Source organism: Leuresthes tenuis, unplaced genomic scaffold (genome assembly GCF_036924035.1).
Source record: "Leuresthes tenuis unplaced genomic scaffold, fLeuTen1.0.hap1 SCAF_23, whole genome shotgun sequence".
Classification (NCBI taxonomy): domain Eukaryota; kingdom Metazoa; phylum Chordata; class Actinopteri; order Atheriniformes; family Atherinopsidae; genus Leuresthes; species Leuresthes tenuis.
Window position 1 is genome coordinate 17,719,994 of NW_027325377.1, and position 20,683 is coordinate 17,740,676.

The following is a 20,683-nucleotide window of genomic DNA, read 5'->3' on the forward strand; positions in this document are numbered from 1 at the left end:
ATCGAGACCCAGGCTGTTAAACCAAACTACACTACCCAGAAGCCTTTTCTGCAATAACACAACCACGGGCTTTTTTCGGCCAATCAGAGCCTGCGCATGATGTTCTCCAACTGACGTGTGCACTCGGTTGTTATTGGGAAAAACACGGAGCTTATTTGATGCCATTCCTGTAACCACCGGTCAGGTTTTACCACTAAGAGGTAGGACAATGGCAGAACCCAGCAAACAGGACATTTCTGCTATTTTCAAGCGACTTCGCTCCATTCCTACTAATAAGGTGAGATTTTTGTGAACGGCAGACGGTGGAGTGTCTTAAACAAGGAAGTCGACTGAATCTAATATTTGACACGTCGCACTTTGTTAAACGCCAAAGCTGGCTTCCGTTTACTAGATTAACATTTATCCGTTGTATGTCATGTTTGAAATAAGCCGAGCTTGTGGAAACATGCTGTTGATGCTGTCGATAAGAGAAAATTGTGCCCTGGTAATATTGACAGAAATATAAACTGCCCAAAAACTTAATTGCTTGAACCAGATGTAACGTTAGCCAAGAGGCTGACAGCCTAGCTAGCTATATTTTGACATTTTACATCTGCCATGTTTGCTCAGGCTTTGGATTTGAAATCTTTAGTCCACAAAACAATGGAACACGTCAGTGCAGACATCCTGAATGAAAAGGAAGTCTTTATAACCTGCTGTTACACTAGTTTATGGCGAAATTCAAGCCACTTCATCACCAGCTGTTTAGAACAGCTGCAGTGTTGCCAGCTAATTATCCTTAAAACATGCACTTCAGACCCTCAAATCTTGTGCTTTAAATTGACTCAGTGTTTGCTTCCACGTTTCTTTTATTGATTTGAACTTTATGGTTCAGAAATGGAACAGAGTCGTGGATTAAAATGTCAGTTGCCTCGTCTATACTTGAATTCGGATAATCATTATTTCGAATGTCCTCTTTGCTCCCTGACGTTTAGGTTTGCTTTGACTGCATGACTAAAAACCCCAGCTGGGCCAGCATCACCTATGGTGTGTTCCTCTGTATAGACTGCTCGGGGACTCACAGATCTCTGGGGGTGCACTTGTCCTTTATTCGGTAAGTTTTTGTCTTTAAAGAGAAATAAAAGCCACAAATTGAAAGCTACAAAATGAAAATATAAGAATTTGTTTATCTAAAAGTTACAAACTGATTAGACCACAAATAGCTTGTCCTGATTTGAACTCGTCATTCAGCTGATTCAGGTAGCATTAATAGAGATACAGCAACCTGAGACACTGTTATATGGTCACTAGGCTTGTTACAGTTGATTTTAATTTGAGTGGACTGCCTCCATTTTGCATAAAAGTTAGTCTTTTGTCATTCAGTTGTATAAAGATTTCTGTCACTGTGTAGACATAACATCTTTCAGTATCATTGACATCTAACTCTCCACTCTGTTTAATGTTGCAAGCTGTTAATCTTCAGCTGCTAACTTTCTAACACTCAATCAACTACATTTCACTGAGGGTTTGTACACATTAGCATAACTGATTTCTTTGCTAAGAAAACTTTTAGTGTTACGAAATCAACAGAAACATTTAAATAGTTTAATTGGATCTGTTTGTTTTGGAGCTAAAATTAATGTTACATGAATTCAGAAGTGTACTCATTGGGGTTTTTGCATATTTGATAAGTAATTTGTGAAAGTTGGGTCAGTTAGAAGAGAGGTCAGCTGTGGAGTAATGTGCTCCCTGTGCCGTTGAACCATCTGCAGATAAGCGGTTTTGTGAAATATAATAATTTAATAATTAAAAAAAAAAAAAAAAGCAAGGTCATTTCTCATTACATTTAAAATACAAATATATCTCACTATGAAAACATGATGACACAAGTAAATGCAGTGAGAGGAAAAAATCCCCCAAAAATTCTCAAATGAAGGATTTGCTTTTAGAACTTAAAGTGCTATTTGCTGCTGTGTAATCATGTCGTCTTCAAAGCCTATTTTTCTTTTACCAGGTCCACTGAGCTTGATTTTAATTGGTCATGGTTCCAGCTAAGATGTATGCAAGTGGGAGGCAATGCCAATGCGGTGAGTACCAGAGGGCAACTTATCAGTACACTGTGGCTAAATTAAAATCCCAGTTCTTCATGACACACAAATGATTCAACTTGATGATTTCTGTTTCCCTTTCTGTGACTCTCTTTAACTTTTCTGTTAGATTGCATTCTTCAATCAACATGGGTCCACCACTAATGCTGCTAATGCCAAGTATAATAGCCGGGCTGCCCAGCTTTATAGGGAGAAGATAAAGACTTTAGCAACACAAGCTACCAGACGCCATGGCACTGAGGTAATGCAAACATGTTGGTTTATCCAGATAGTGAAGAGAGGCTGTTGCCTAGAGATCAAATAAAACTAACTCTGGCTTCTTGTGTAGTAATTATTTGCTTATCACATTCTCTTAAAGCATATCAGTCAGTGTTCAGGTCATTGACTCAGTTGCACTGCTCTTCCTCACAGCTTTGGCTTGACAGTCAGGCTCCTCTCTCTCCAACATCACCAGATGACAAGCAGGTGGATTTCTTCAGTCTACATTCAAAGGTACTGGAGGGCGTTGCTTTAGGTATAGCAACAGTGAGTTTCCCCCACTGCTACGTTAAATGTCAAATAGTTGAAAGTTATCTTATTGCTTAGTTAGTCAAGAACTTCTTAGATGAGCTTTAGGGTATTGGAATCTATGAAAATTAAAAAACTAAAAAAAAAAAAAAGTGTGATATTAGTAAAAAAAAGTGCCAGACTTGATCATTCTTCTAAGAGAAATAGTTTCAGCAGCTCTCTGGTTGCTGCTTTGTGGATCAGCTCGATTCTCATGAGATTTGATTTGCTCCAACTTATCAGTGGGTCCCCTCCTTTTTCCATTGCAGGTGGATGAGGCGGTTAGAGGTGGAGTAAATCTCCTAAATGGAGGGAAATGCATTCGACAGTGGGAAGAGGAGTCAATGTAAAATAGCTGTGAGCAGTCAGATCAGTCAAGGTTTATTGTTTCATTCATTTTTAACAAGATAATGTCACAGAGGAAAAAGAAGCTGATGTGTAGTGTCCTGTACATGTCGTTGTATGCTGGCAGCACACCGTCTGTGCTGTCATTTTAGAATGACTTTCACTGTGGTTTCACTAACTGACACTATGGCTTCTTCTATACCACTGACCTTAAGTCAAGTCGCGTTTCATTCCTCTGGCAGTTGTTTTCCACGTGGAGCCATGATGTGGACATGCAGCTTCGAGGATGAACACTGAGACACTACTGGTGTTAATAGGTCATTTTCTAAAAAATCGTCACCGTAGAAAACTGTGTCGGTGTTCACATGTGTATTCAGTTTCTCCTTTGGGAGCTGGATTTTCAGTAGTCTTTTAAGGACAATTGCTTTTGATTCCTCCTGAGAAGAAATGTGAATGGAAAAGAAAAAAGGAATTATTGCAGAGTGATGCAATTCAGTATTTAGGTGCTTTTTAGGTGTCATTTTGGGGGTATTGCACAGAAGTGTATGCATTTTGTTTTGCTTTGTGTATGTTTATGTCTATCTTACATTACCTGGGTGTTTGTAATTCCTTCATGTGTCTCTATTTTTTCCAGCCAGAAAATTTGAATATAGACAAAATGAGCCTCAGCTCCTCCACATTTGAGAAGCCTGTGACTCTGGACAAAGATGAAGACCGAAATGGTATCCTGGTTACCTGATGAGTAACATATAGATGCATCTCTTTTCTTTTTTGTGGTTTAGCTAATGAACATTCTTTTTTTCACCCCATTTTTCAGGAAATTTAGAGGAGGGCCCCAGTGTGGAAATGCTGAGTGTTTCTCCTAAAGCAAACCCAGGTCTGTTTGTACTTTATATGTAGCAGTTCTCTTCTTCTATCTAAGCATATTTGAATAGTAAAATTTACTTTCCCTTTATTTTTTATTTATTTTTACAGAGCCTTCTTCTCTTCTCAAAAAGAAGCCAGCAGGTGCCAAGAAAACTGTATGTGCAAACGATTATTCCAAACGTAGTCAGATGTTTGCCTTATCAGACAGGACCGAGTTCTTATACGTGTTTCTGCTTGAAGCTGGCTTCTAGGAAGGGCGGTCTGGGTGCTCAGAAAGTGAGCAACCAGAGTTTCTCAGAGCTGGAGAAGAAGGCTCAGGCTGCTGACAAAGTCCGAGAGAAAGAAGAAGGCTCTGCTGTTGCCAAGAAGAACATTACATCAGAGGAGTCCAGGTGAGAGTGACACTTTAAATCATTAAATCTTTACTTGGCTTTACATTTTTGCATGTGTTTTGCCTATTTGTCCTCTTTTATATCAATTCTGAGCTCACCTACTTTTTCTCCTCAGCGCTCCATCCATGCGGCTGGCCTATAAGGATCTTGAGCATCAAAGAAAAATTGAGGAGCAGAAGTTGAAGGGATTAGAGGGAAAGAAAAAGGTGCAAGCTGAGAGACTGGGCATGGGTCTGGGCATGAGGAGGTATGATGATGAAGAGTGAGATACTGAAAAAGCCTGGTGCTGATTTTCATTTACCTGTCTCATGCTCTCATTGTGGCTCTTCCTTTGCTCTGTTTAGCAGTGGAGTTTCTCACTCTGTCACATCAGACATGCACATCATCCAGCAGGAGAGTCCACTCGGAGCCAAAACCACCAAAGCACGGCGATTTACTGATGAAGCTGAGGATGAAGGCTCCTTCAGCTCAAGGTCAGATGAAGTCATTTAAATGCACGTTTTGAAATGTATCACTGCTATTGTTATTAATGTTGTTTTCAGTTTCCTCGTCTTTTTTCTTGTCTTTTTAAGCTGTTCGATTTATTTTTGCCAGTGGTTTTCTGTCGGAGTTTGCTGACTCCCCCCTCCACTTTTTGCATAACAACAACCTGCATAACAAGAGCCAGATTCTTGCCAGATTCTTGTCATTTGGTGGAGTCGTCTGTCAGTTTCTCAAAGATGTTGCTGTCAGAGTTCTTTAGTGACAGACCATCAGTTGCTGGTTGTTGCTTTATGCTTGGCCTCCTGTTCAAGTTGTAGAATGAATTCACAAAGGGTGAATGTCATAATTCGTAGTCTGCTCTGTATTACTGTCCTGTATCTGAAAAGGAATGTTCCAGCAGTTCTTTGTTATTTGACTGTTGCTAAAGCCCTTTCACACTTAACTCTGAGCTGCTGCTTTTTTAGGGTCCTCTCACGATTTGAGGATCAAACGGACCCCTCGGATAGTTTCGCTTTGCGGTGGGGAGATGGAGGCGATGGAGGAGGCTGGATGAAAGAGAGCAAGAAACCAGAGCAGGACTTCTATCTTTCCTCCACCATAACTTCACTTGATGACAGGTAGAATCATTTGTACTTTTGCATCCTGCACCAGCAGAATAGTTCTCAGGAGCTCTGTGCAACTTTCAGTGTAAACTTTACAGAACAGAAATGAAGTTGTGCTTTTTGATAATACAGTTGCTGTTTAAACTGAATTTCCTTCATGATCCATCCAGAATTGATCTATCTAATGATTAAATTACTGCTGTTGTCACTTCATAATTGATCATTCTTTCCAATCAGACCCGTAGCCAGGAGGAAAGCAGAATCGTTACCAGTCTCAGATTCAGGAGAAGCTCGGAAAAAGTTTGGAGATGACGTCAAAGCCATCTCGTCCGACATGTACTTTGGAAAACAAGACAACTCCGAGGTCCAGAGTCACAATAAATAGTACATATGTACCTAATAAATTGAGAGTGCTACACCATTCATATTATTTTTTGCATGATTAGAGTTTAATGATTTTTTTTTGTATTCTAAATGGTCAAAATAGCATTTCACATTCATACAGTCTGTTTTTGATTGACAGGTGTTTGCATTTAACATATAAGTATGCTTAAGATTTATCATTTCTTTGCTTTAGTATGAGGCCAAAACACGACTGGAGAGATTTTCAGGCAGTGCCTCGATAAGTTCAGCAGACCTTTTCGACGAGCCAAAGAAACAGGCCGGTAAGACACGACTGCGTTTTGCATTAAGAATATGGCTCGCATAAATTCCAAGTTCTGTAATTATTTGTGTATGAGTAATTCTTTACCCTTATGCAAGAATAAAAGTACATAATTATCCTGTAAATTTAAATTCTCTCCATAAAGCTTGATGATTGAATCTAGTCAACTAACGTCTTGTGAATAACTTGATGAATACCTTTTATACATGATACCATTGATGTATAATGTTCCCTGTTTAGCTCCATATTTAGTCAGATTTCATTCCCAAAATGGTACCGTGAGTAAAAACTGCATATTAACACCACAAGACTGATGTCCTGTTAACTATAATCGGGCATACACAACCATATCAACTTTGTCAAGTTGGGAAGTTAAGGCATTAAGAAAATATCGCAGCTGACAACATAATTTGATACCATTTGACATAATGAAAGATGGAGATCTATCACAGTATCTTCCTCCTGATGGCAACCTGTCCCGCTGGCAGGCTCTTACGTGAAGCCAAGTTGTCGCTGCCTGTCTGCTTGACTCTGTCTCGTGTTTCCAGGGAGTTCCTACAGCCTGAGCAGCGTGCTGCCCAGTGCTCCTGACATGTCGCAGCTCAAACTCGGAGTGCGCTCAGTAGCAGGGAAGCTATCGGTCATGGCAAGCGGCGTGGTTAACACAATTCAGGTTAGTCAAAAATGTCATCTTTAAGTTTATGAATCAAGTTTACGTTTATGAATCCATATTATAGAGATCTACATCTTTCTTTTTTTTCTTTTTTTTCCAGGATCACTACAATTCCTGAGTCACAGTGTTGATGTCGGTAACATTTCCAGTGAGTTTTGGGCACTCACTCCAAGGGACAAGAACTGGGGAGAAGGACTAATCATTGGTCAGAGCACGTCTGCATATTTACATCAAAATTACCCTCGGTTTCTCTTTTAGGTATCAGTTGATGTGTGTAGATGCAAAAGATTGAAAAGGAAACGATATACGTATATATTTTCAGTAGAATGCATTCCCTCTTTTTGACACCTTGAAGGGAGATTGCTGTGTGTAAAACAGACTTGAAGGTTATTTAGTTGCATTGAATCACTTGGTTTGCTTTGAGGTTTGGGGGTTTAGATATTTAGTAATACTGTCTGTAGCATTCGTTTTGTGGCGTTATGAAGGAGGGGTTTCCCTATGATTCTGGTTCTAGATTATGTGAAAACCCAAGTTATGGAGACAATCCAGGATAACGCACTCATCATGTAGACTGTCGTGGTGTTTCAGGCTTTTCCTCGTGCACATTCATGCAGGTTTTAAAGTGTCCTTTCCGTCCCCAAAGTGCACTTAACATTTGCTCCTCATAGACTGGACCAAAAGCTAAAATAGAGGCCTTCGGGGGAACAGATATATTTTTCATAATTAAGTGCACTATCAGTTATTGTTGGATTCATTAGCTCAGAGCTTTCATTATGCTTTGAATAGCAGCTTATTGTTGTGTTTTTTTTTTTTTTTGGTTGGTTGTTTTGGGTTTTTTTGCCAAAAGTTGGATGTAAAGAACAACAACGCCCTCAAGTCCCTCAGGCCTGCTGGTTAGCTTAACAATAAAGCTGTACAGACAGGAACTGTTTGCTTTCTTTCTGTACAACAAAGTATAAAGAATGAGACACTGATACTGAGCCAGGATGAATTTAAAGTAATCCAAGGGTGACTGTTTTGTATACACTTCATATTCTGAGGATCCTGCTTGCACAGAGGCTTATTTGTAACTTTAAACTCCAGCAAATTGCATCAACTCATTCCTAAAATGTAGTTTGCGATGCACGGGAATCTGAGTAAAAGTAGTCCTGAAGGTTCAGGTATCCAGTCAAGTGTATGGATCCGTCTCGTTTATCTTGTTTCTTGGCAGCATGATTCACTTTTTCCTGGTCTCTTTTGCCCTTTCCATCACTTTCAACCATTTTTACCAACTTTATAACCAACTTAAGGTAGCAGGAAGGAAAAACTATAGCAGTCACGGATAATAGGAGGGTGTTGATCTCAAGATGGTGTTTCCGTCCCGTACGTGCAATATGGTGTAATGTACCCTCTCCGTTAAAGGAGGACCTGTGAAAGATGTTCTCTTCTAACATTTTGCAAGAAAGCAAGTAATTCATAGACTCATAAGCAATCAACTTAATTTCACCTGCTCGATACAGGTCTGTAGCACTATTAAATATGTTTGCAGAGTCTGTTTATTTAGACCCAGACACAATTATCCAACTCGTTATAAATAGATTAACCGAACATAGAATTGTGCCTTTTGATGATTTGAATTGTGTTGAAATCTTTATTTGGAAGCCTGTTCAATGAAACCATGTTACCTATTGGTTTATTATTTAATGAATGCTGGTTGCTTTCAGGCTTTATTTCCACTAAATACTTTGTCTGGGTTTTTATTTAATTTTGTTGCATAACTATGACATACTGCCAGATACAGATGTTGTCTATGATTATGTCAGATATAACAGAAAGGCTGATGAACCACAGTTAATACTCCTTAATTGGAAATTGGATTAGATTCTATTTTTTAATTGAAAAGCAGTTTGATGTTGGTTCACGGCTTTGGTGTGAAAATGGCAACATAAGCTTTAGCATTTCTATATATATCTGCTATAATGATAAGCATTCTACATCTGATTTAAGGGACTGTTGTTTTTACAGTCCAAACTCTACAGAAGATTATGGTATTACTGAGTGATGTGTCTCAGGAGTTATTTTTTTAATTTGTTAGGAAACACTAGAGTCTAAAATAAGATCACAGACAAGATTTTTTTGTTTTTTTTTACTCATCACTTTATGCCTTAGTCCAAAGATCTTTAGCACACCCTCACTGCAACATAATGGAGTTGTTATCTATTTGCATATAATTTGTCATAAACTTACATGTGGAAGCTTTAGCTTTAATTTAGATAAATGTTTGCCTTTAAGTTGCCAATCTGTCCATGTTCAGTTTGTGTCTTTGAAAGATTGTTTGTGTCTTCTGCTGCTGGATATTGTTAAAAATGTTACATGAAAGTATCATTTTGTGTCATTTGCATGGCCCTTTCTAGTTTGTAGAATATGCTGACAGATCCAGAATAAAAAATATTAAAGTAAAGTAGGCTTTGAAATGCTTCATACAATGTTGTATTAGGCTTTGAACTGCCATTTGTAGAAAGCTACTGAGAATCAAATTTTGACCATTTTGACACTCAAAATGTATGTTGCAATTTTTGTAAATATGCCAAATAAATGGCTTGTACCTAAAACTCTTCTGTCTCTAAATTATTTCTCTAAATATGCCATCTGCACTGTCGAGTATGTATGTACACATTTCTTCTGTAAGTTTGTTAGCACTTAGCTTTCTCCCTGTAATCTTAGGTTTATATATTATAAGATGTTAGTGAAACATCCCCATTGTACATTGCTGTGTCTGTGCATAACTGTATCAAATTCTATTTTATCTTTTTTAAATTTCACACAGTGCTTTAATTTGTTTTAAAAATGACATTTTTACTTTTTTTCTTGTTTCAGCTCTACAGAAATAAAATAATTTGAGATTAAGGGCAATTCCTGGCAGATGCCTACGTGGCTTGCTGATGCGTTTAAAGTACTTCCTGCACGGTCGGAACGTTGCATGTTTAGTATGGTTAAAGCACAGTTTTCAAAATTGTCAAACGTGACTGAAGCTTTAAATTTATTTGAGAGTATTTGTGTTTGATTTTGGGTTATAGGTAAACACACATCCAATGGTTTCAGTGGGTACGTTGTCAAAGTTTAAAAATAGCTTGTCAGGTATGTAGATTTTATATTAACCTACTAAGCATCTAAGAACATGAAGGCAACTCTTTTCCAAAGAGCAGGAGTAAAGCTAAAGGTTTGTAGCGGTTATCATTCTTTCGTATCTCACCTCCCACATTATGAACTTATATGTAAAACAGGAATACTATTTTAATCTGCGACATAGCATATAGCCTTCTATTTTGTTTGTTTGTCTTTTAATTTGCCTGGGCTGTTCAAAGGAAAAGGCAACTAGCCGTATATTACTGTGCTAAAATGCCGACTGAAGTAAAGCAGAGAAAAAAGACGCAGGCACAGAAGCAAAGCGATGAACTATCAGAAACTTCGTCTGCAAACGGCAAAGATGAAGCGCACAAACTGAAGACGGATGACGGAGGCAGCAAAGGAGCAAATAAAACGTCAACAAGTCCTGACTTTAAGAGTTTAATGTGTTTGTTATCGCTTGCAACCTGCGGGGCTCTGAGCTGGTAAGTAAACATAGATGGAATCTCTGTGTTGTGCAGATTTTGTGTCTCCACTAAAGATTTATTCTGATTTCAGGGTGGTGCTACAGCAGAATGAGAGGTTTTCCCAAATTGAAGAAAAGTACAGGTCTCTGCATGGAAAAACCTCCAGCCTGTTGGACATGGAGGAAGAGATCGTCAAAGTTTCTAAAAAGGTACGTTTGAGTCACAGTAGAGCTGCTTTTAAAGGGTCACTTCACCCAAAATGTCCAGATTTAAAAAAATAAATAAATAAAAATAAATAAATAAATTTAAAAAAGTAAATAAATATTTTTTTTTTAAAAAGAAGTAGAAGAAGAATTCAGATTACTGTCTCTGCCTCAAATCAGTGGAGGGAAATGTGATTAAAATCCGCTGTATAAACGGTTTGTTTATTCTTTAGTGGAAAAAAAGACTAACAGATTATTATTTAAATGTAAAATCTCAGCACTTTGTGCATCACAAATACACATAAGTAATATTTAAGTGCCTTCGTAAAACTCTTGAGATAAAGGTCTGCCCAAGTCTGTACTAATAAAACGCAAATGTAAAGTTTTTGGGTTTTTTTTTTTCCTAAAATGTAGTTTTTCATTTTGTTTTTACATCTACATTTAGCCGTAAGTCTAAAAAGATGATTTAAGTTCACAGTTTTGGTTTGGGATTAAGAGTCCTCTCACTGCACATCATGAAAGAAGAAAATTAATATTGTAACTGTAATTTTACAAACAAAGTCTTTATTTTTCTCATTTATCTTATATTTTTCCCATTCTTGAGATTATTTCTTGATAATTTCACTTATCCAGCCCTGTCAAAAACTACTCGAACTGCGCAAATTTAGATAGGAATAAGCAGTTTGGCAACCTTTGTTAGTCTTTGACAAAGGAGATTACAAGCATATGTTGGTTTGGATTTAAGAGGTTGATAAAGCTCCCACAGAAACAGCCCTCCTGTTTTGTGTTGCGGCTGCAGCTTGCCGCCTCTGAGGATGACCTACAGGAGGCACTCTCCACAGTCTCCTTGGCAACAAGACTCCAGCAGGACATCTCCAACCTCCATGCGGCTGTGATGGAGATGCAGGCCGACGAGAACTCCGCGTCCCGTGACATGCAGACAGTCAATGCCCACTTCCTTAACGTGACGGAGATGTGGCAGGAGCGCTTGGCTGCCATCACCTCTGACCTGGCTGCCCTCAAGGCAGAGTCTCGAGAGGCTCATGCTGGAGCCACTGAGCAGGTGAACGAGGCCGAGCGTAGGGCCCAGACGCTGGCAGAGAGGCTGGAGGAGCTGGAGGATAGCACAAAGAGGAACGCCCGAGCTCTGGAGCGCACTGAGGAGGACGACGCAAAGCGAGCGCAGGATCAGCTGGACTGGAACACCAGGCAGATCCACAAGCTGGAGGAGCAGATCAGCAGCCTGAGCAAAAGGGAGGATGAGCTGAACTCTCAGCTCCAGGAGCACATTCCCCGAGCACAGGCGTGTGAAGAGCACCTGCCCCAGATAGAGGAGGCGGTGCGCTCCATCCTGAAACTGGGCGGTGACCTGAGCGGGGCAGAGAAGAGGCTGGAGGAGGTGACGTTACAGGTGTTTGGGACTGAGGACAGCATGCTGAAAGCGCTGAATGAAATCCTTCAGATCAGGCAGGAGTTGGACACCCTGCAGGCTCAAAACAGCATCCTGAAAATGAAGAATGAGTTATCCGTGGTTAAAGAGGCGGTCCGTGAACTCACCACGGTGTTGAGGGGAAGTAGGGTTGAAAGCCAGGTGGACTCTGACACTTTGGAGGAAGAGGAATGGAAGGATGAAGAGGAGGAGTGGCCAGAAGATGACGCAACTCTACCTCCTTATGATGACCTCAACATATGATGTCATTGTTTCGTATTATTAGGGAAAAGCAGTGGTGATGTCTTCTCTTCCTATTTTCTGTAAAGTATTGTTAATTAAGGACAGTATTAAAGTTTTGTTGTATTTGTACCTCAGTTTAATGCAAAAAAAATCTGGACCATCATTACACAGAGCGTTGCCTGGATTGTAACATGCACTCAGACACACATGCACTGTGTTCAGCAGAAACACATTTATCTCTGTACATCAGCTAGCCCTTTGCACTGTTTTCTATGTGCCTATCTTTACAGATGTAATGAGTCGATTATTGATAGGTAGTTGCTTAATTTATTAACCAATTCACCAGCTCCAGAGTTGCAGATGTGTGGTTTGCTTTAGGTTTTTAACGTTTTTCAGTTATGTAGTTTTGTTTTTGGAAGGTAATATTTCAGTTTCGTGAAAGAAATCATCAGTTTCAGCTAATAAGCGACAGCTCTCAGTTTCACCTTGATTTGACACAGGAACAGCCTCTGCAGATGTAAAATGAAGCTGCATATTTTTGGGAAATGTCCCCTTTTCGTCTTGTTTTGGTTTTCAAAAACTTGGAAAGCATTTTTATCACAGAGTTTCTTTAATAAAATCACCATTTTGAAAAATCACTTTTGTCCACGTGTTTTATTCACATGATGTTTGAATGTACGATCGCTTCAGATAACTTCCATCTTCTGCAGAAATGTAGCTGTCATATCTGTCACTTCTTTGTCCTGTTTCAGTGTGAGAGTGTCCAGCTGATGCTGCGTGGTCTCGGGGGTCAGCAGGGGGCTCTGCTGCCTCAGCTGAAGAGTTTGGAGCAGGACGTCAGCCAACTGAAGGAGTGGGCCTCTGGCCTGACTGAGAAACGAACGCAGCTTCAGAGCAGCCTGACTTCACTGAGGGATGCTGTGGAGAAAATCGAAGAACGCACATCGGCTATCACAAAGGACTTTGCCAACAAGGTTTGTCTGATTGTTTTCTTCCAATTGTGAGACTTTTTGTTTCAGTCTGCTTCAAAAACAGTAGAAAAATTTAAAAAATGTAGTACTATTAACTCGATTTACGCCTCCCAGTCAAAGGCCAGTCAGTTTCAAGCCAATTTCAGCCAATGACCTTGCAGAGAGTTGACAAGAACGTGAAATGCTCATGTATGAAGTAGCCAGCCATCCTGAGGCTCTGTACTTGAGCCTTTCACTAACCACCAATGACAGCAGAGACAGCCTCGGAATCCTCCAGAACTGGCAAATTTCTCAACTGGAAGTTTCCTTCATTCTTCTCAACAGGAACATCCTAAATCAATCAAACTATATGGGAAATGTTAGCATTTAGCCATTTTCAGAGACGTTCTACTACAGTGTTCCTCAACTAGAGTCCTGAGGAACTACTGCTCTGCATATTTTAGATGTTTCCTGGCTTTAACACCTGATTAAACAAAATGACTCTCCTCAACAGTTTGTCCTCAAGTTTTGCACAAGCCTGTGAAAAACCTGTTTATTTGAGCCATGTGTGTCGAAGCACAGCGACGAGGACGTTGTGCTGAGGACCGCAGTTGAGGAACACTGCTTTACAAGGTTCATGTTGAGCCCACAGTTGAACCTCTCCAGGAATTCTCCTGAAGCCACAGAATTGAACTGTGGTTAAAACTTAACTTTTAATTGGACCATCATCCTTGTCCCTGTATTCATGCACGGGAGAAGAATTGATTCTTTAACCAAATCGAGTAAATAACCGAAATGTGTCCGATGCATCTGATGCATTTTGGACGGACTAAAACAATAGTTTTTTTTTTTCTAGAGTCGTATAAATGCATTATCCTGATTTACAAATCAGTGTAGCTCTAAAAAAGAAATGTAAAAAGTATTTCACTTTGATTTCCTCCCGAAAATACACCAAAAGTTGAATTATTTGTAGTTTTAACGCGCAATTTTACACATTTTTATTGAATTGATATAAAATGCATGGAATCTATGCATACTGCATAAATTGTAATCCTTGAATTATTTTCTGACATACACAAGACAAAATTCTCAAAGGATGATACATTAAACGAGCTCTCTTTATAGGAGTGAAAGCATTTTCTTTCTACAAACCACAGATAAAAAAGATCTATTTTTACAATATAATTACTATTTAATACTGCTGTGTTGGCCCTCTAGGTATCATCAGTGAGGACAGATGTGCGCAGGATGGACGGCCTGCACTCTGAGTTGGAGTCTCTGCTGGCGCAGGTGGGAGAGCTGGCGGACAAGACCAATCAGGTGGAGCGCAGCATGGTCAAACGCATCGGAGATGTGCTGGCAAACAGCGTCGACCGAGTCTCCAATCTCCGATCTGCATCTGAACGCAACACTCGGGCCATAGAGCAGCTCCGCAGGCAAATCCCTGAGCTCAACAACGCCGACGTGCAGATCTCAGAGCGCCTCCAAGAGCTGGAGAGGGGCCGGGCGCGCCTCATAAGAACAGTGACGTTTGCAGGTGACCTTAAACCAAAGGTGGCTTCTATTAAGAGGGACTTTGGCGCGTTTGAGCCTCAGCTGTCAGACCTGACCCTTCGAATCGGACAGCTAGCAGAAGATCTCACCAGAAGAGAACAGGAGATCACTGAGCTCAGACAGACTTTATTAAACCTCACTGCAGTCGAGAGAGATTTAGGTGTTACAGCGAAACAGGTCAGCGAAATCGCTGATATCTCTGATATCGGAGAGATGCACGGGCCAACATGAGGAACTCTCAGACAAGATCATTTGTTTTTGGCTTATTGCGTCCGATCACCTGTCATACTACTGTTAAAAGTTTTCTGCAATAAACCTTTTTGATTACAACTTGAATAAATATTAACCTCTGACATATAATCCTCAAAACAAGCTCCTCACATTTACCATTAAGGTGCCGCGAGACCTGAAACTCCAGCTGAATAGTTTAGAAGTATTCAAATGCCTTCTGGCAACTCGGATGACTTTGAAGTTTTCTGGCTAAGTGGTTGATGAACAGGTGTTGCACAAGGAAGCACATTCCTGCAGAGCACCTAGAAAAGAGTCATCTGTTGTTTTAGACCTACAAATGAAAGAGTTCAATGTTATGAAGCGGAAGATCAATGGCTTCTCTCAGCAGCAGTTTTGCTTGCTCTGCCTGTCGCAGATCATGAATCATGCGATCCTGCCTAATAACTTGGACTTAACGTGACAGGCTTGCTTAAAAAAAATCCAGAAATTAATTATGAGTTACATACAAGAGTTTTTTTCTTCATTCATTCCCACCCTTGCTATTAATCCATCACCCATGATGTAACAGTGAAGGCAGCTGCACCGTAGCAGAAACAGTTTCCTCATCAAGTTCACGCCCAGAATAATTGTTCACTGTTTCGAGTCAAGATTTTTTTTATTCTCCTAAAAAAAAAAAGAAAGAAAACGACATCATGTAGCCAGTAAACTAAACATTTTTTTTGCATTTGGAGGTACTGAGAAAAACATTTTAAAAAAACTTTTTGAAGTCTACACAGAAAAACAATACGAACATTGGAAGATGAATCCACAGTGCAGAATGAGTGGGGATTTGTATTCACAGATCAGCAGTCCAGCTCTGCTCCTCTTGCTCCTCCTGTTTCCTTTTTCCTACCAAAGTGTGCAACATCGTGACATCAACTATCAAGTTTGAGAAAATATTCTTCATAAAAATAGGGAAAGTGGGGTATGGTCACCCATTTGGATTTATTACTGTCCCTGATGCTGGATGCTTTGGTATCCTGAGGTGACATTGCACAACTAAGGGCCCCTCTCTTCCTATTTGTCTTCATTTAAGACAGCGAGTGTATCTGTAGTCTTCTGCAGTGCTTCCTGAAGGGCAGAAATGGCCTGATCGTGTCCTTCCAGCTTGGCTGCTTTGCTCTCCAGTCCATCCACCATGGTTCTCAGGCTCTCCAGCTGCTCGGGCTTCATTCTGCTGCTGCTGTCCTCCAAAGCAGCTAGCCTCTTCTCTAAGTCATCCACCTGCTGGTCCAGGCTGGCAGTTAACTGGTTCTCCTCCTTGCTTTTTTTCCCTGCCTTGCGTTTATCTTTAGATAAACCCGTGACTGTCTGCGTTATCTCCCGCAGAGCCTCCTGTAAGGTGGAAATCGCCTGATCGTGGCCTTCTAACTGAGCGGCTTTGCTCTTCAGTTCATCTACAGTTGTTGCTAAGCTCTCCAGCTGCTCAGGTTTCGTTCTGCTGCTGCTGTCCTCCAAAGCAGCGAGCCTTTTCTCCAAATACACCACCTCCTTAGGGCTGGAGTCCTTTAAAGATTCTCCACTCAGAACCGTATTGGACAGGAGTTTCTCCACACTGCTTTTCACTGCCTCCAGCTCAGTTTTGGCTCTCTCCACCAAACCCCCCTGTGCAGCTAGACTGCTCTCATGAGCATCCTGTTTGGCAAACAATGTGCCAACCTTGGTGGTGATGTCTGCCAGTGACGCAGACAATGACTCTACACTCTCCTCTGATGCCATAACTCTGGATTCAAGGTCCTCTGATCTTTTCTCAGCCTGAGCAGCTTCTGTATTCACCTTCTCTTCCACACTGCGAACAGCACCAGTGACCTGCTCCACGTTGCTCTGCAGTGTTGCAGTTTTGTCCTTTAGATCCTTAACTTGAGCCTCTGCTGCAGACACTATCTGCTTCATATCCCTATTTGTCTCTTGAACCACTGACCTCACTGTTTCAACCTCCTGAGACAAAGAGACTACTTCCTGGTTACGAGTCTGGAACTCTTCCCTCACCATACCTATCTGCTCTCTGAATGAATCCGCTTCAGTGTCAGCTGCCTTTTTGGCCGTTTTAAGTTCAGCTACATCATCAACAATGGCAGACAGTTCCTGTTTGATGAGCGCAGGGTCTTCAATGTGGCCCAGACGGAGTTTGAGATCAGCCAGCTGACTCTGCGTTTCACCCTGAGCTTCAGTGAACTCCGCCACGCTGGCTGTGATGGACTGACTAACTTCAGCCAGGCGCTCCTCCACGGTCTTCTCCAGAGAGGAAAAGTCCCTCTCTCGAGCCTCCTTCACCTCGTTGATACCCTCTGAGAGGTCTCTGAGTAGATCATTTTGGAGCTTCTGAAGCGCCTCCTCCACCCTCCTTGTCTCGACTTCGCCCCTTTTCATCCGGCTCACAGCCGCCTCCAGCTCTACCCTTGTGATGCCCAGTGATGACTCCAGACCGTCCACAACGCTTCTCAGAGACTCCACCTTTGCAAGACATGGAAACAAACCACATTAATACCAGCTTTTAAACAAACTGCACTTTTAATACCATATTGTGGTCTTCAGTGACCTGAGATTTGAGATGCATTCATTCGCTCAGGAAGAAAAATATCTTGTGGTTAAAATCTCAGGATAATTGAACTACGGTTGAGTACAGATGATCTTATTAAACTACCTCACCTTTTACTAATGTTGAGAATCTGCTTTGTTTTGTTTGCTTGATCTATCAGAATGCATCTATCATGAAGCTGATTGAGTTGTGAAATGTCAACAGAAATGTCAAGAAATTTATGGCCAAAATGAGAATAAAAGTAAAGCTTAAAAATCACAAACTTAAATGTGGTTGGCCACAGGTCAGTCAGGTGATTTGGGTGTAAAAAGAGCTTCCCAGAGAAGCTGAGTCTTTTTAGAACAAAGATCAAGTGGGGTTGATTACGACTCTGTGATTGACTAAGTGGGCAAATAGTTCAACAATTGTTTTTTTTTTCTTTTTCATATCTATGATTCACAATCTTATTAAAAGATTGAGGAAAAAAGAGACCCCATTGTAAGCTGCACAAAGTATAAGGCTGAAAACCAGAACTTCTGGCCCCTTCTGGCAGTATTGCATTAAAAAAAACTGACGATTCTGTGGAAATCACTGCAGGAATATTTGAAAACTATCATCAGAGAACACAGTTTATCAGTCATAGTGCACTATGTTGCAGTGGCAAACAGTTATCTGATTAAACTTGTAAATAGTTTCAAATTTAAAAAGAAACGTTATAAGTTTGCCACATTTTTGGACACAGGGTTGTACGACAGCTTTTAGTTTAAACCTCCTGTTCAGTTAAGCAAAGGGAGGATGTCTCCTTTAGCTGCTTGTACGTGAAGTGATTCAAAGTGCCAATTCATCTCCATCTACCATGTCCAGGTAATCAGAAATGGGCTATTCTCATGAAAAAGATCAAAAGAAAAGAATAAGTCACTATCCACAGGTTTTGAAACTTACTTCCTGATAAAAGTGTAAGGATTTCAGCACATCCTTCATCAAAAGTTTCCCTTCCAACTTGATGCACCCAACCCTCCAATAGTACATAGAGTACAATAACTTTAACTGGGCCTTATCGAACAGAAACGCATATACACAAAGCAATATATAGACATATAGAATACTACTTTAATACAAAGTTATATTAACGTTTGGCAACATTCAGACTGAACTTCTTTTATCCTTTCCATTGATTCGCATGCATTTCTACCAACCTGTTGAACAGCACTCTCCATTTTGCTGCTCAGCTCTGCGTTTTGCCGTGCGCTCTCCTCATGTCTTGCATTTGTCTGACGGATCTCCTCCACCACTTGCTGTAAATAAAAAGCTGCAATGCCTGCAGCGCCTATTAAGGCGATATAAAACACCGTGGTTACAAGAAGCCCCAGGCAGCTACCTGAGGGCGGCCCCTGAGGTCCGGGGCCACTCACCTCGTTAGTGCTACTCTTTTGGCTTTTCTTCGACGCATCATCTTGGCTGGGTGCAGCGTTCTTTGGTCGGCTTTTCGCAGTCATCGTCAGCGGGAGCTTGGCGTATATGTGTTAGGAGAGTGCTGCTGGTTCTGCAGTCGTGGATGGAGAGGGTGTCCAGTTCAGCCCCACTGAGAGGACCGGCAGCGTATCAGTGAGCGCGTCGTGTCTTTCCACGGGGCTTTTTGCGTTGAGGTATGCGGATGGGGGTTGTCCCATGTTGACGTCCAGGCTCTGCATGGGTCTTGTTAAATTACTTTAACCACCAAGAAACAATGAATGGTTTGTGCTGCACTTACTATAAAGTGTTAATGCAACTATAGGTTTCCATCAAAATCCTCACAGCTTTGATCATTTTTCACAAAACCAAAGATGAGGAAGTAGTTTGTTTTTCCATGAGCAACATTTCGTCATCTTATTTAAATGACTATTTAGATCGACTTTTTTTTTTGGTTAACTTTAGTCACGGCAAAAGACAAAAATGGCAGTCACTCCTTATGATGAGGGGGGGCAAAAGAAACATCTCTGGCACACCATTTAATCACCGCTGTTTAAAATCAACTAATCTGTGTGTTATGCTCATAAATTATCTTGTTATACTTGTGTTAGGACTTTCACATAAGTTTAAACTCACTGCCCCGTGCTGATGTAAACGTGCAGACCGTTTACAGTGCAGCAGAGCAGCGCAGGGAGGGTCTCCTCCTCCCCTCCGGTTTGCTCCTCCTTTCATACGTGGCAGCTGGTCCCGGCACTGCAGCCTGACACATCCCTTCATTACACATCTCAGAGCGGAACATCTGAGCAGCCATCGTTTTATTTTTGTCCGACGAGAAAACGAGACCTCCAAAGTCCAAGTCGCCTAAAAACTTTTCTCCCATTATAAACGCTGTTGACTCTCTTTATGGCACTAGAACTGTGTTTGTAAGCAAATGAACTCTGACTTCCCCCATTTTTTTTATCATCAAAACAAGAAAACAAGAAATACACAAACAGCAAAAGCTTGTCTTTTATTGTGCAAGCACAGTTTATCTAATTTATTTTACGCTTGTTATATTTCACAGTTTTTATATCTGTTACTGATAACTTGTGCAACACTTTGATCAACTGCAGTTGCTTTTAGGTGTGCTATTGAAATGAACCTGACTTATAATGGGTTTTAAATTATTTATTAATTGTATTATTATAATACAATAGCCTATGACATTCGTGTAAGCTTTTAACTTATACGTGGCCTCTCAATTTCTATCGACAAAATGTTTTATCTCTGAAGAAAAAGAGTCAATTCCCCATTGCACCGCTAGATGTCAGTAAAGACGCATTTAACTTTGATCGCAGAGAGACGCAATTTAACCCAGGAGCCTCACTTGTTCTCTGTCTGATAAACTTTTATTTATTACAGTTGAATGCATTGAAATCCTACATTTGTTCCTATTTGGATCTCTGTCATGTAATATCAAGGTTTTTTTTGTTGGTCTATATTTTTTTGTGTCTCAATACCATTGTTTTGGCTTATCTAATATCTGATATTTTGAGTCTTCTGCAGATGTTTTACACCTCCCTATAATTGTTTTGAATCTAATCAAAGTTGTAAGGAGTTATTTCGAGTTCTTTGTGATTTTTTTGTCTCACTGAAGATATTAAAAATAGTTCTGCAGCTCTTTTAACTCTCTTCGTTGTGGTTACGTGTCATTTTGTTTTCGTTGTCTTGCTCCTTTAGTGGTGGTTTCATTGCCTAACAAATAATGTCAACAGTCTCTCGAAAAAGAGGCTGAGGTCCAAGGCCCCCCCTGATTACACGGCCCCGTTGGCGTGTAGTCGTGCATCTTTTATTTGT

At 40.6% G+C, this 20,683-nt stretch overlaps 3 protein-coding genes across 5 annotated transcripts; 2 read left to right on the forward strand and 1 right to left on the reverse strand.

The window, feature by feature from the left end:
• The first annotated feature begins 100 nt into the window (after positions 1-100).
• Positions 101-9,250, forward strand: arfgap3 (ADP-ribosylation factor GTPase activating protein 3). 2 transcript variants are annotated; one of them, XM_072377154.1, is made up of 16 exons: positions 101-277; positions 975-1,093; positions 1,994-2,066; positions 2,197-2,328; positions 2,499-2,579; positions 3,613-3,700; positions 3,796-3,855; positions 3,954-4,000; positions 4,086-4,237; positions 4,353-4,484; positions 4,582-4,710; positions 5,185-5,337; positions 5,560-5,686; positions 5,900-5,987; positions 6,535-6,659; positions 6,760-9,250. In XM_072377154.1, exons 1-16 carry the CDS (start codon positions 209-211, stop codon positions 6,775-6,777), a joined length of 1,593 nt encoding a protein of 530 aa, XP_072233255.1. In that variant the 5' UTR covers positions 101-208; the 3' UTR covers positions 6,778-9,250. The 2 variants fall into 2 exon arrangements, with proteins under 2 accessions (XP_072233255.1, XP_072233256.1); XM_072377155.1 differs by having other exon boundaries at positions 4,585-4,710.
• Positions 9,251-9,709: 459 nt separating this feature from the next.
• Positions 9,710-14,989, forward strand: ikbip (IKBKB interacting protein). Of its 2 annotated transcripts, XM_072377742.1 has the most exons (4): positions 9,710-10,249; positions 10,323-10,440; positions 12,859-13,080; positions 14,275-14,989. In XM_072377742.1, the coding sequence occupies exons 1-4, from the start codon at positions 10,038-10,040 to the stop codon at positions 14,839-14,841; spliced, it is 1,119 nt and encodes a 372-aa protein (XP_072233843.1). In that variant the 5' UTR covers positions 9,710-10,037; the 3' UTR covers positions 14,842-14,989. The 2 variants fall into 2 exon arrangements, with proteins under 2 accessions (XP_072233843.1, XP_072233842.1); XM_072377741.1 differs by lacking the exons at positions 12,859-13,080; positions 14,275-14,989 and adding an exon at positions 11,234-12,744.
• Positions 14,990-15,570: 581 nt separating this feature from the next.
• ckap4 (cytoskeleton associated protein 4) lies at positions 15,571-19,025 on the reverse strand. Its single transcript, XM_072377738.1, has 2 exons — positions 18,595-19,025; positions 15,571-17,334 (listed from the first exon to the last, which is right to left on the reverse strand). The coding sequence occupies exons 1-2, from the start codon at positions 18,892-18,894 to the stop codon at positions 15,898-15,900; spliced, it is 1,737 nt and encodes a 578-aa protein (XP_072233839.1). The 5' UTR covers positions 18,895-19,025; the 3' UTR covers positions 15,571-15,897.
• Between the last annotated feature and the right edge of the window lie 1,658 nt (positions 19,026-20,683).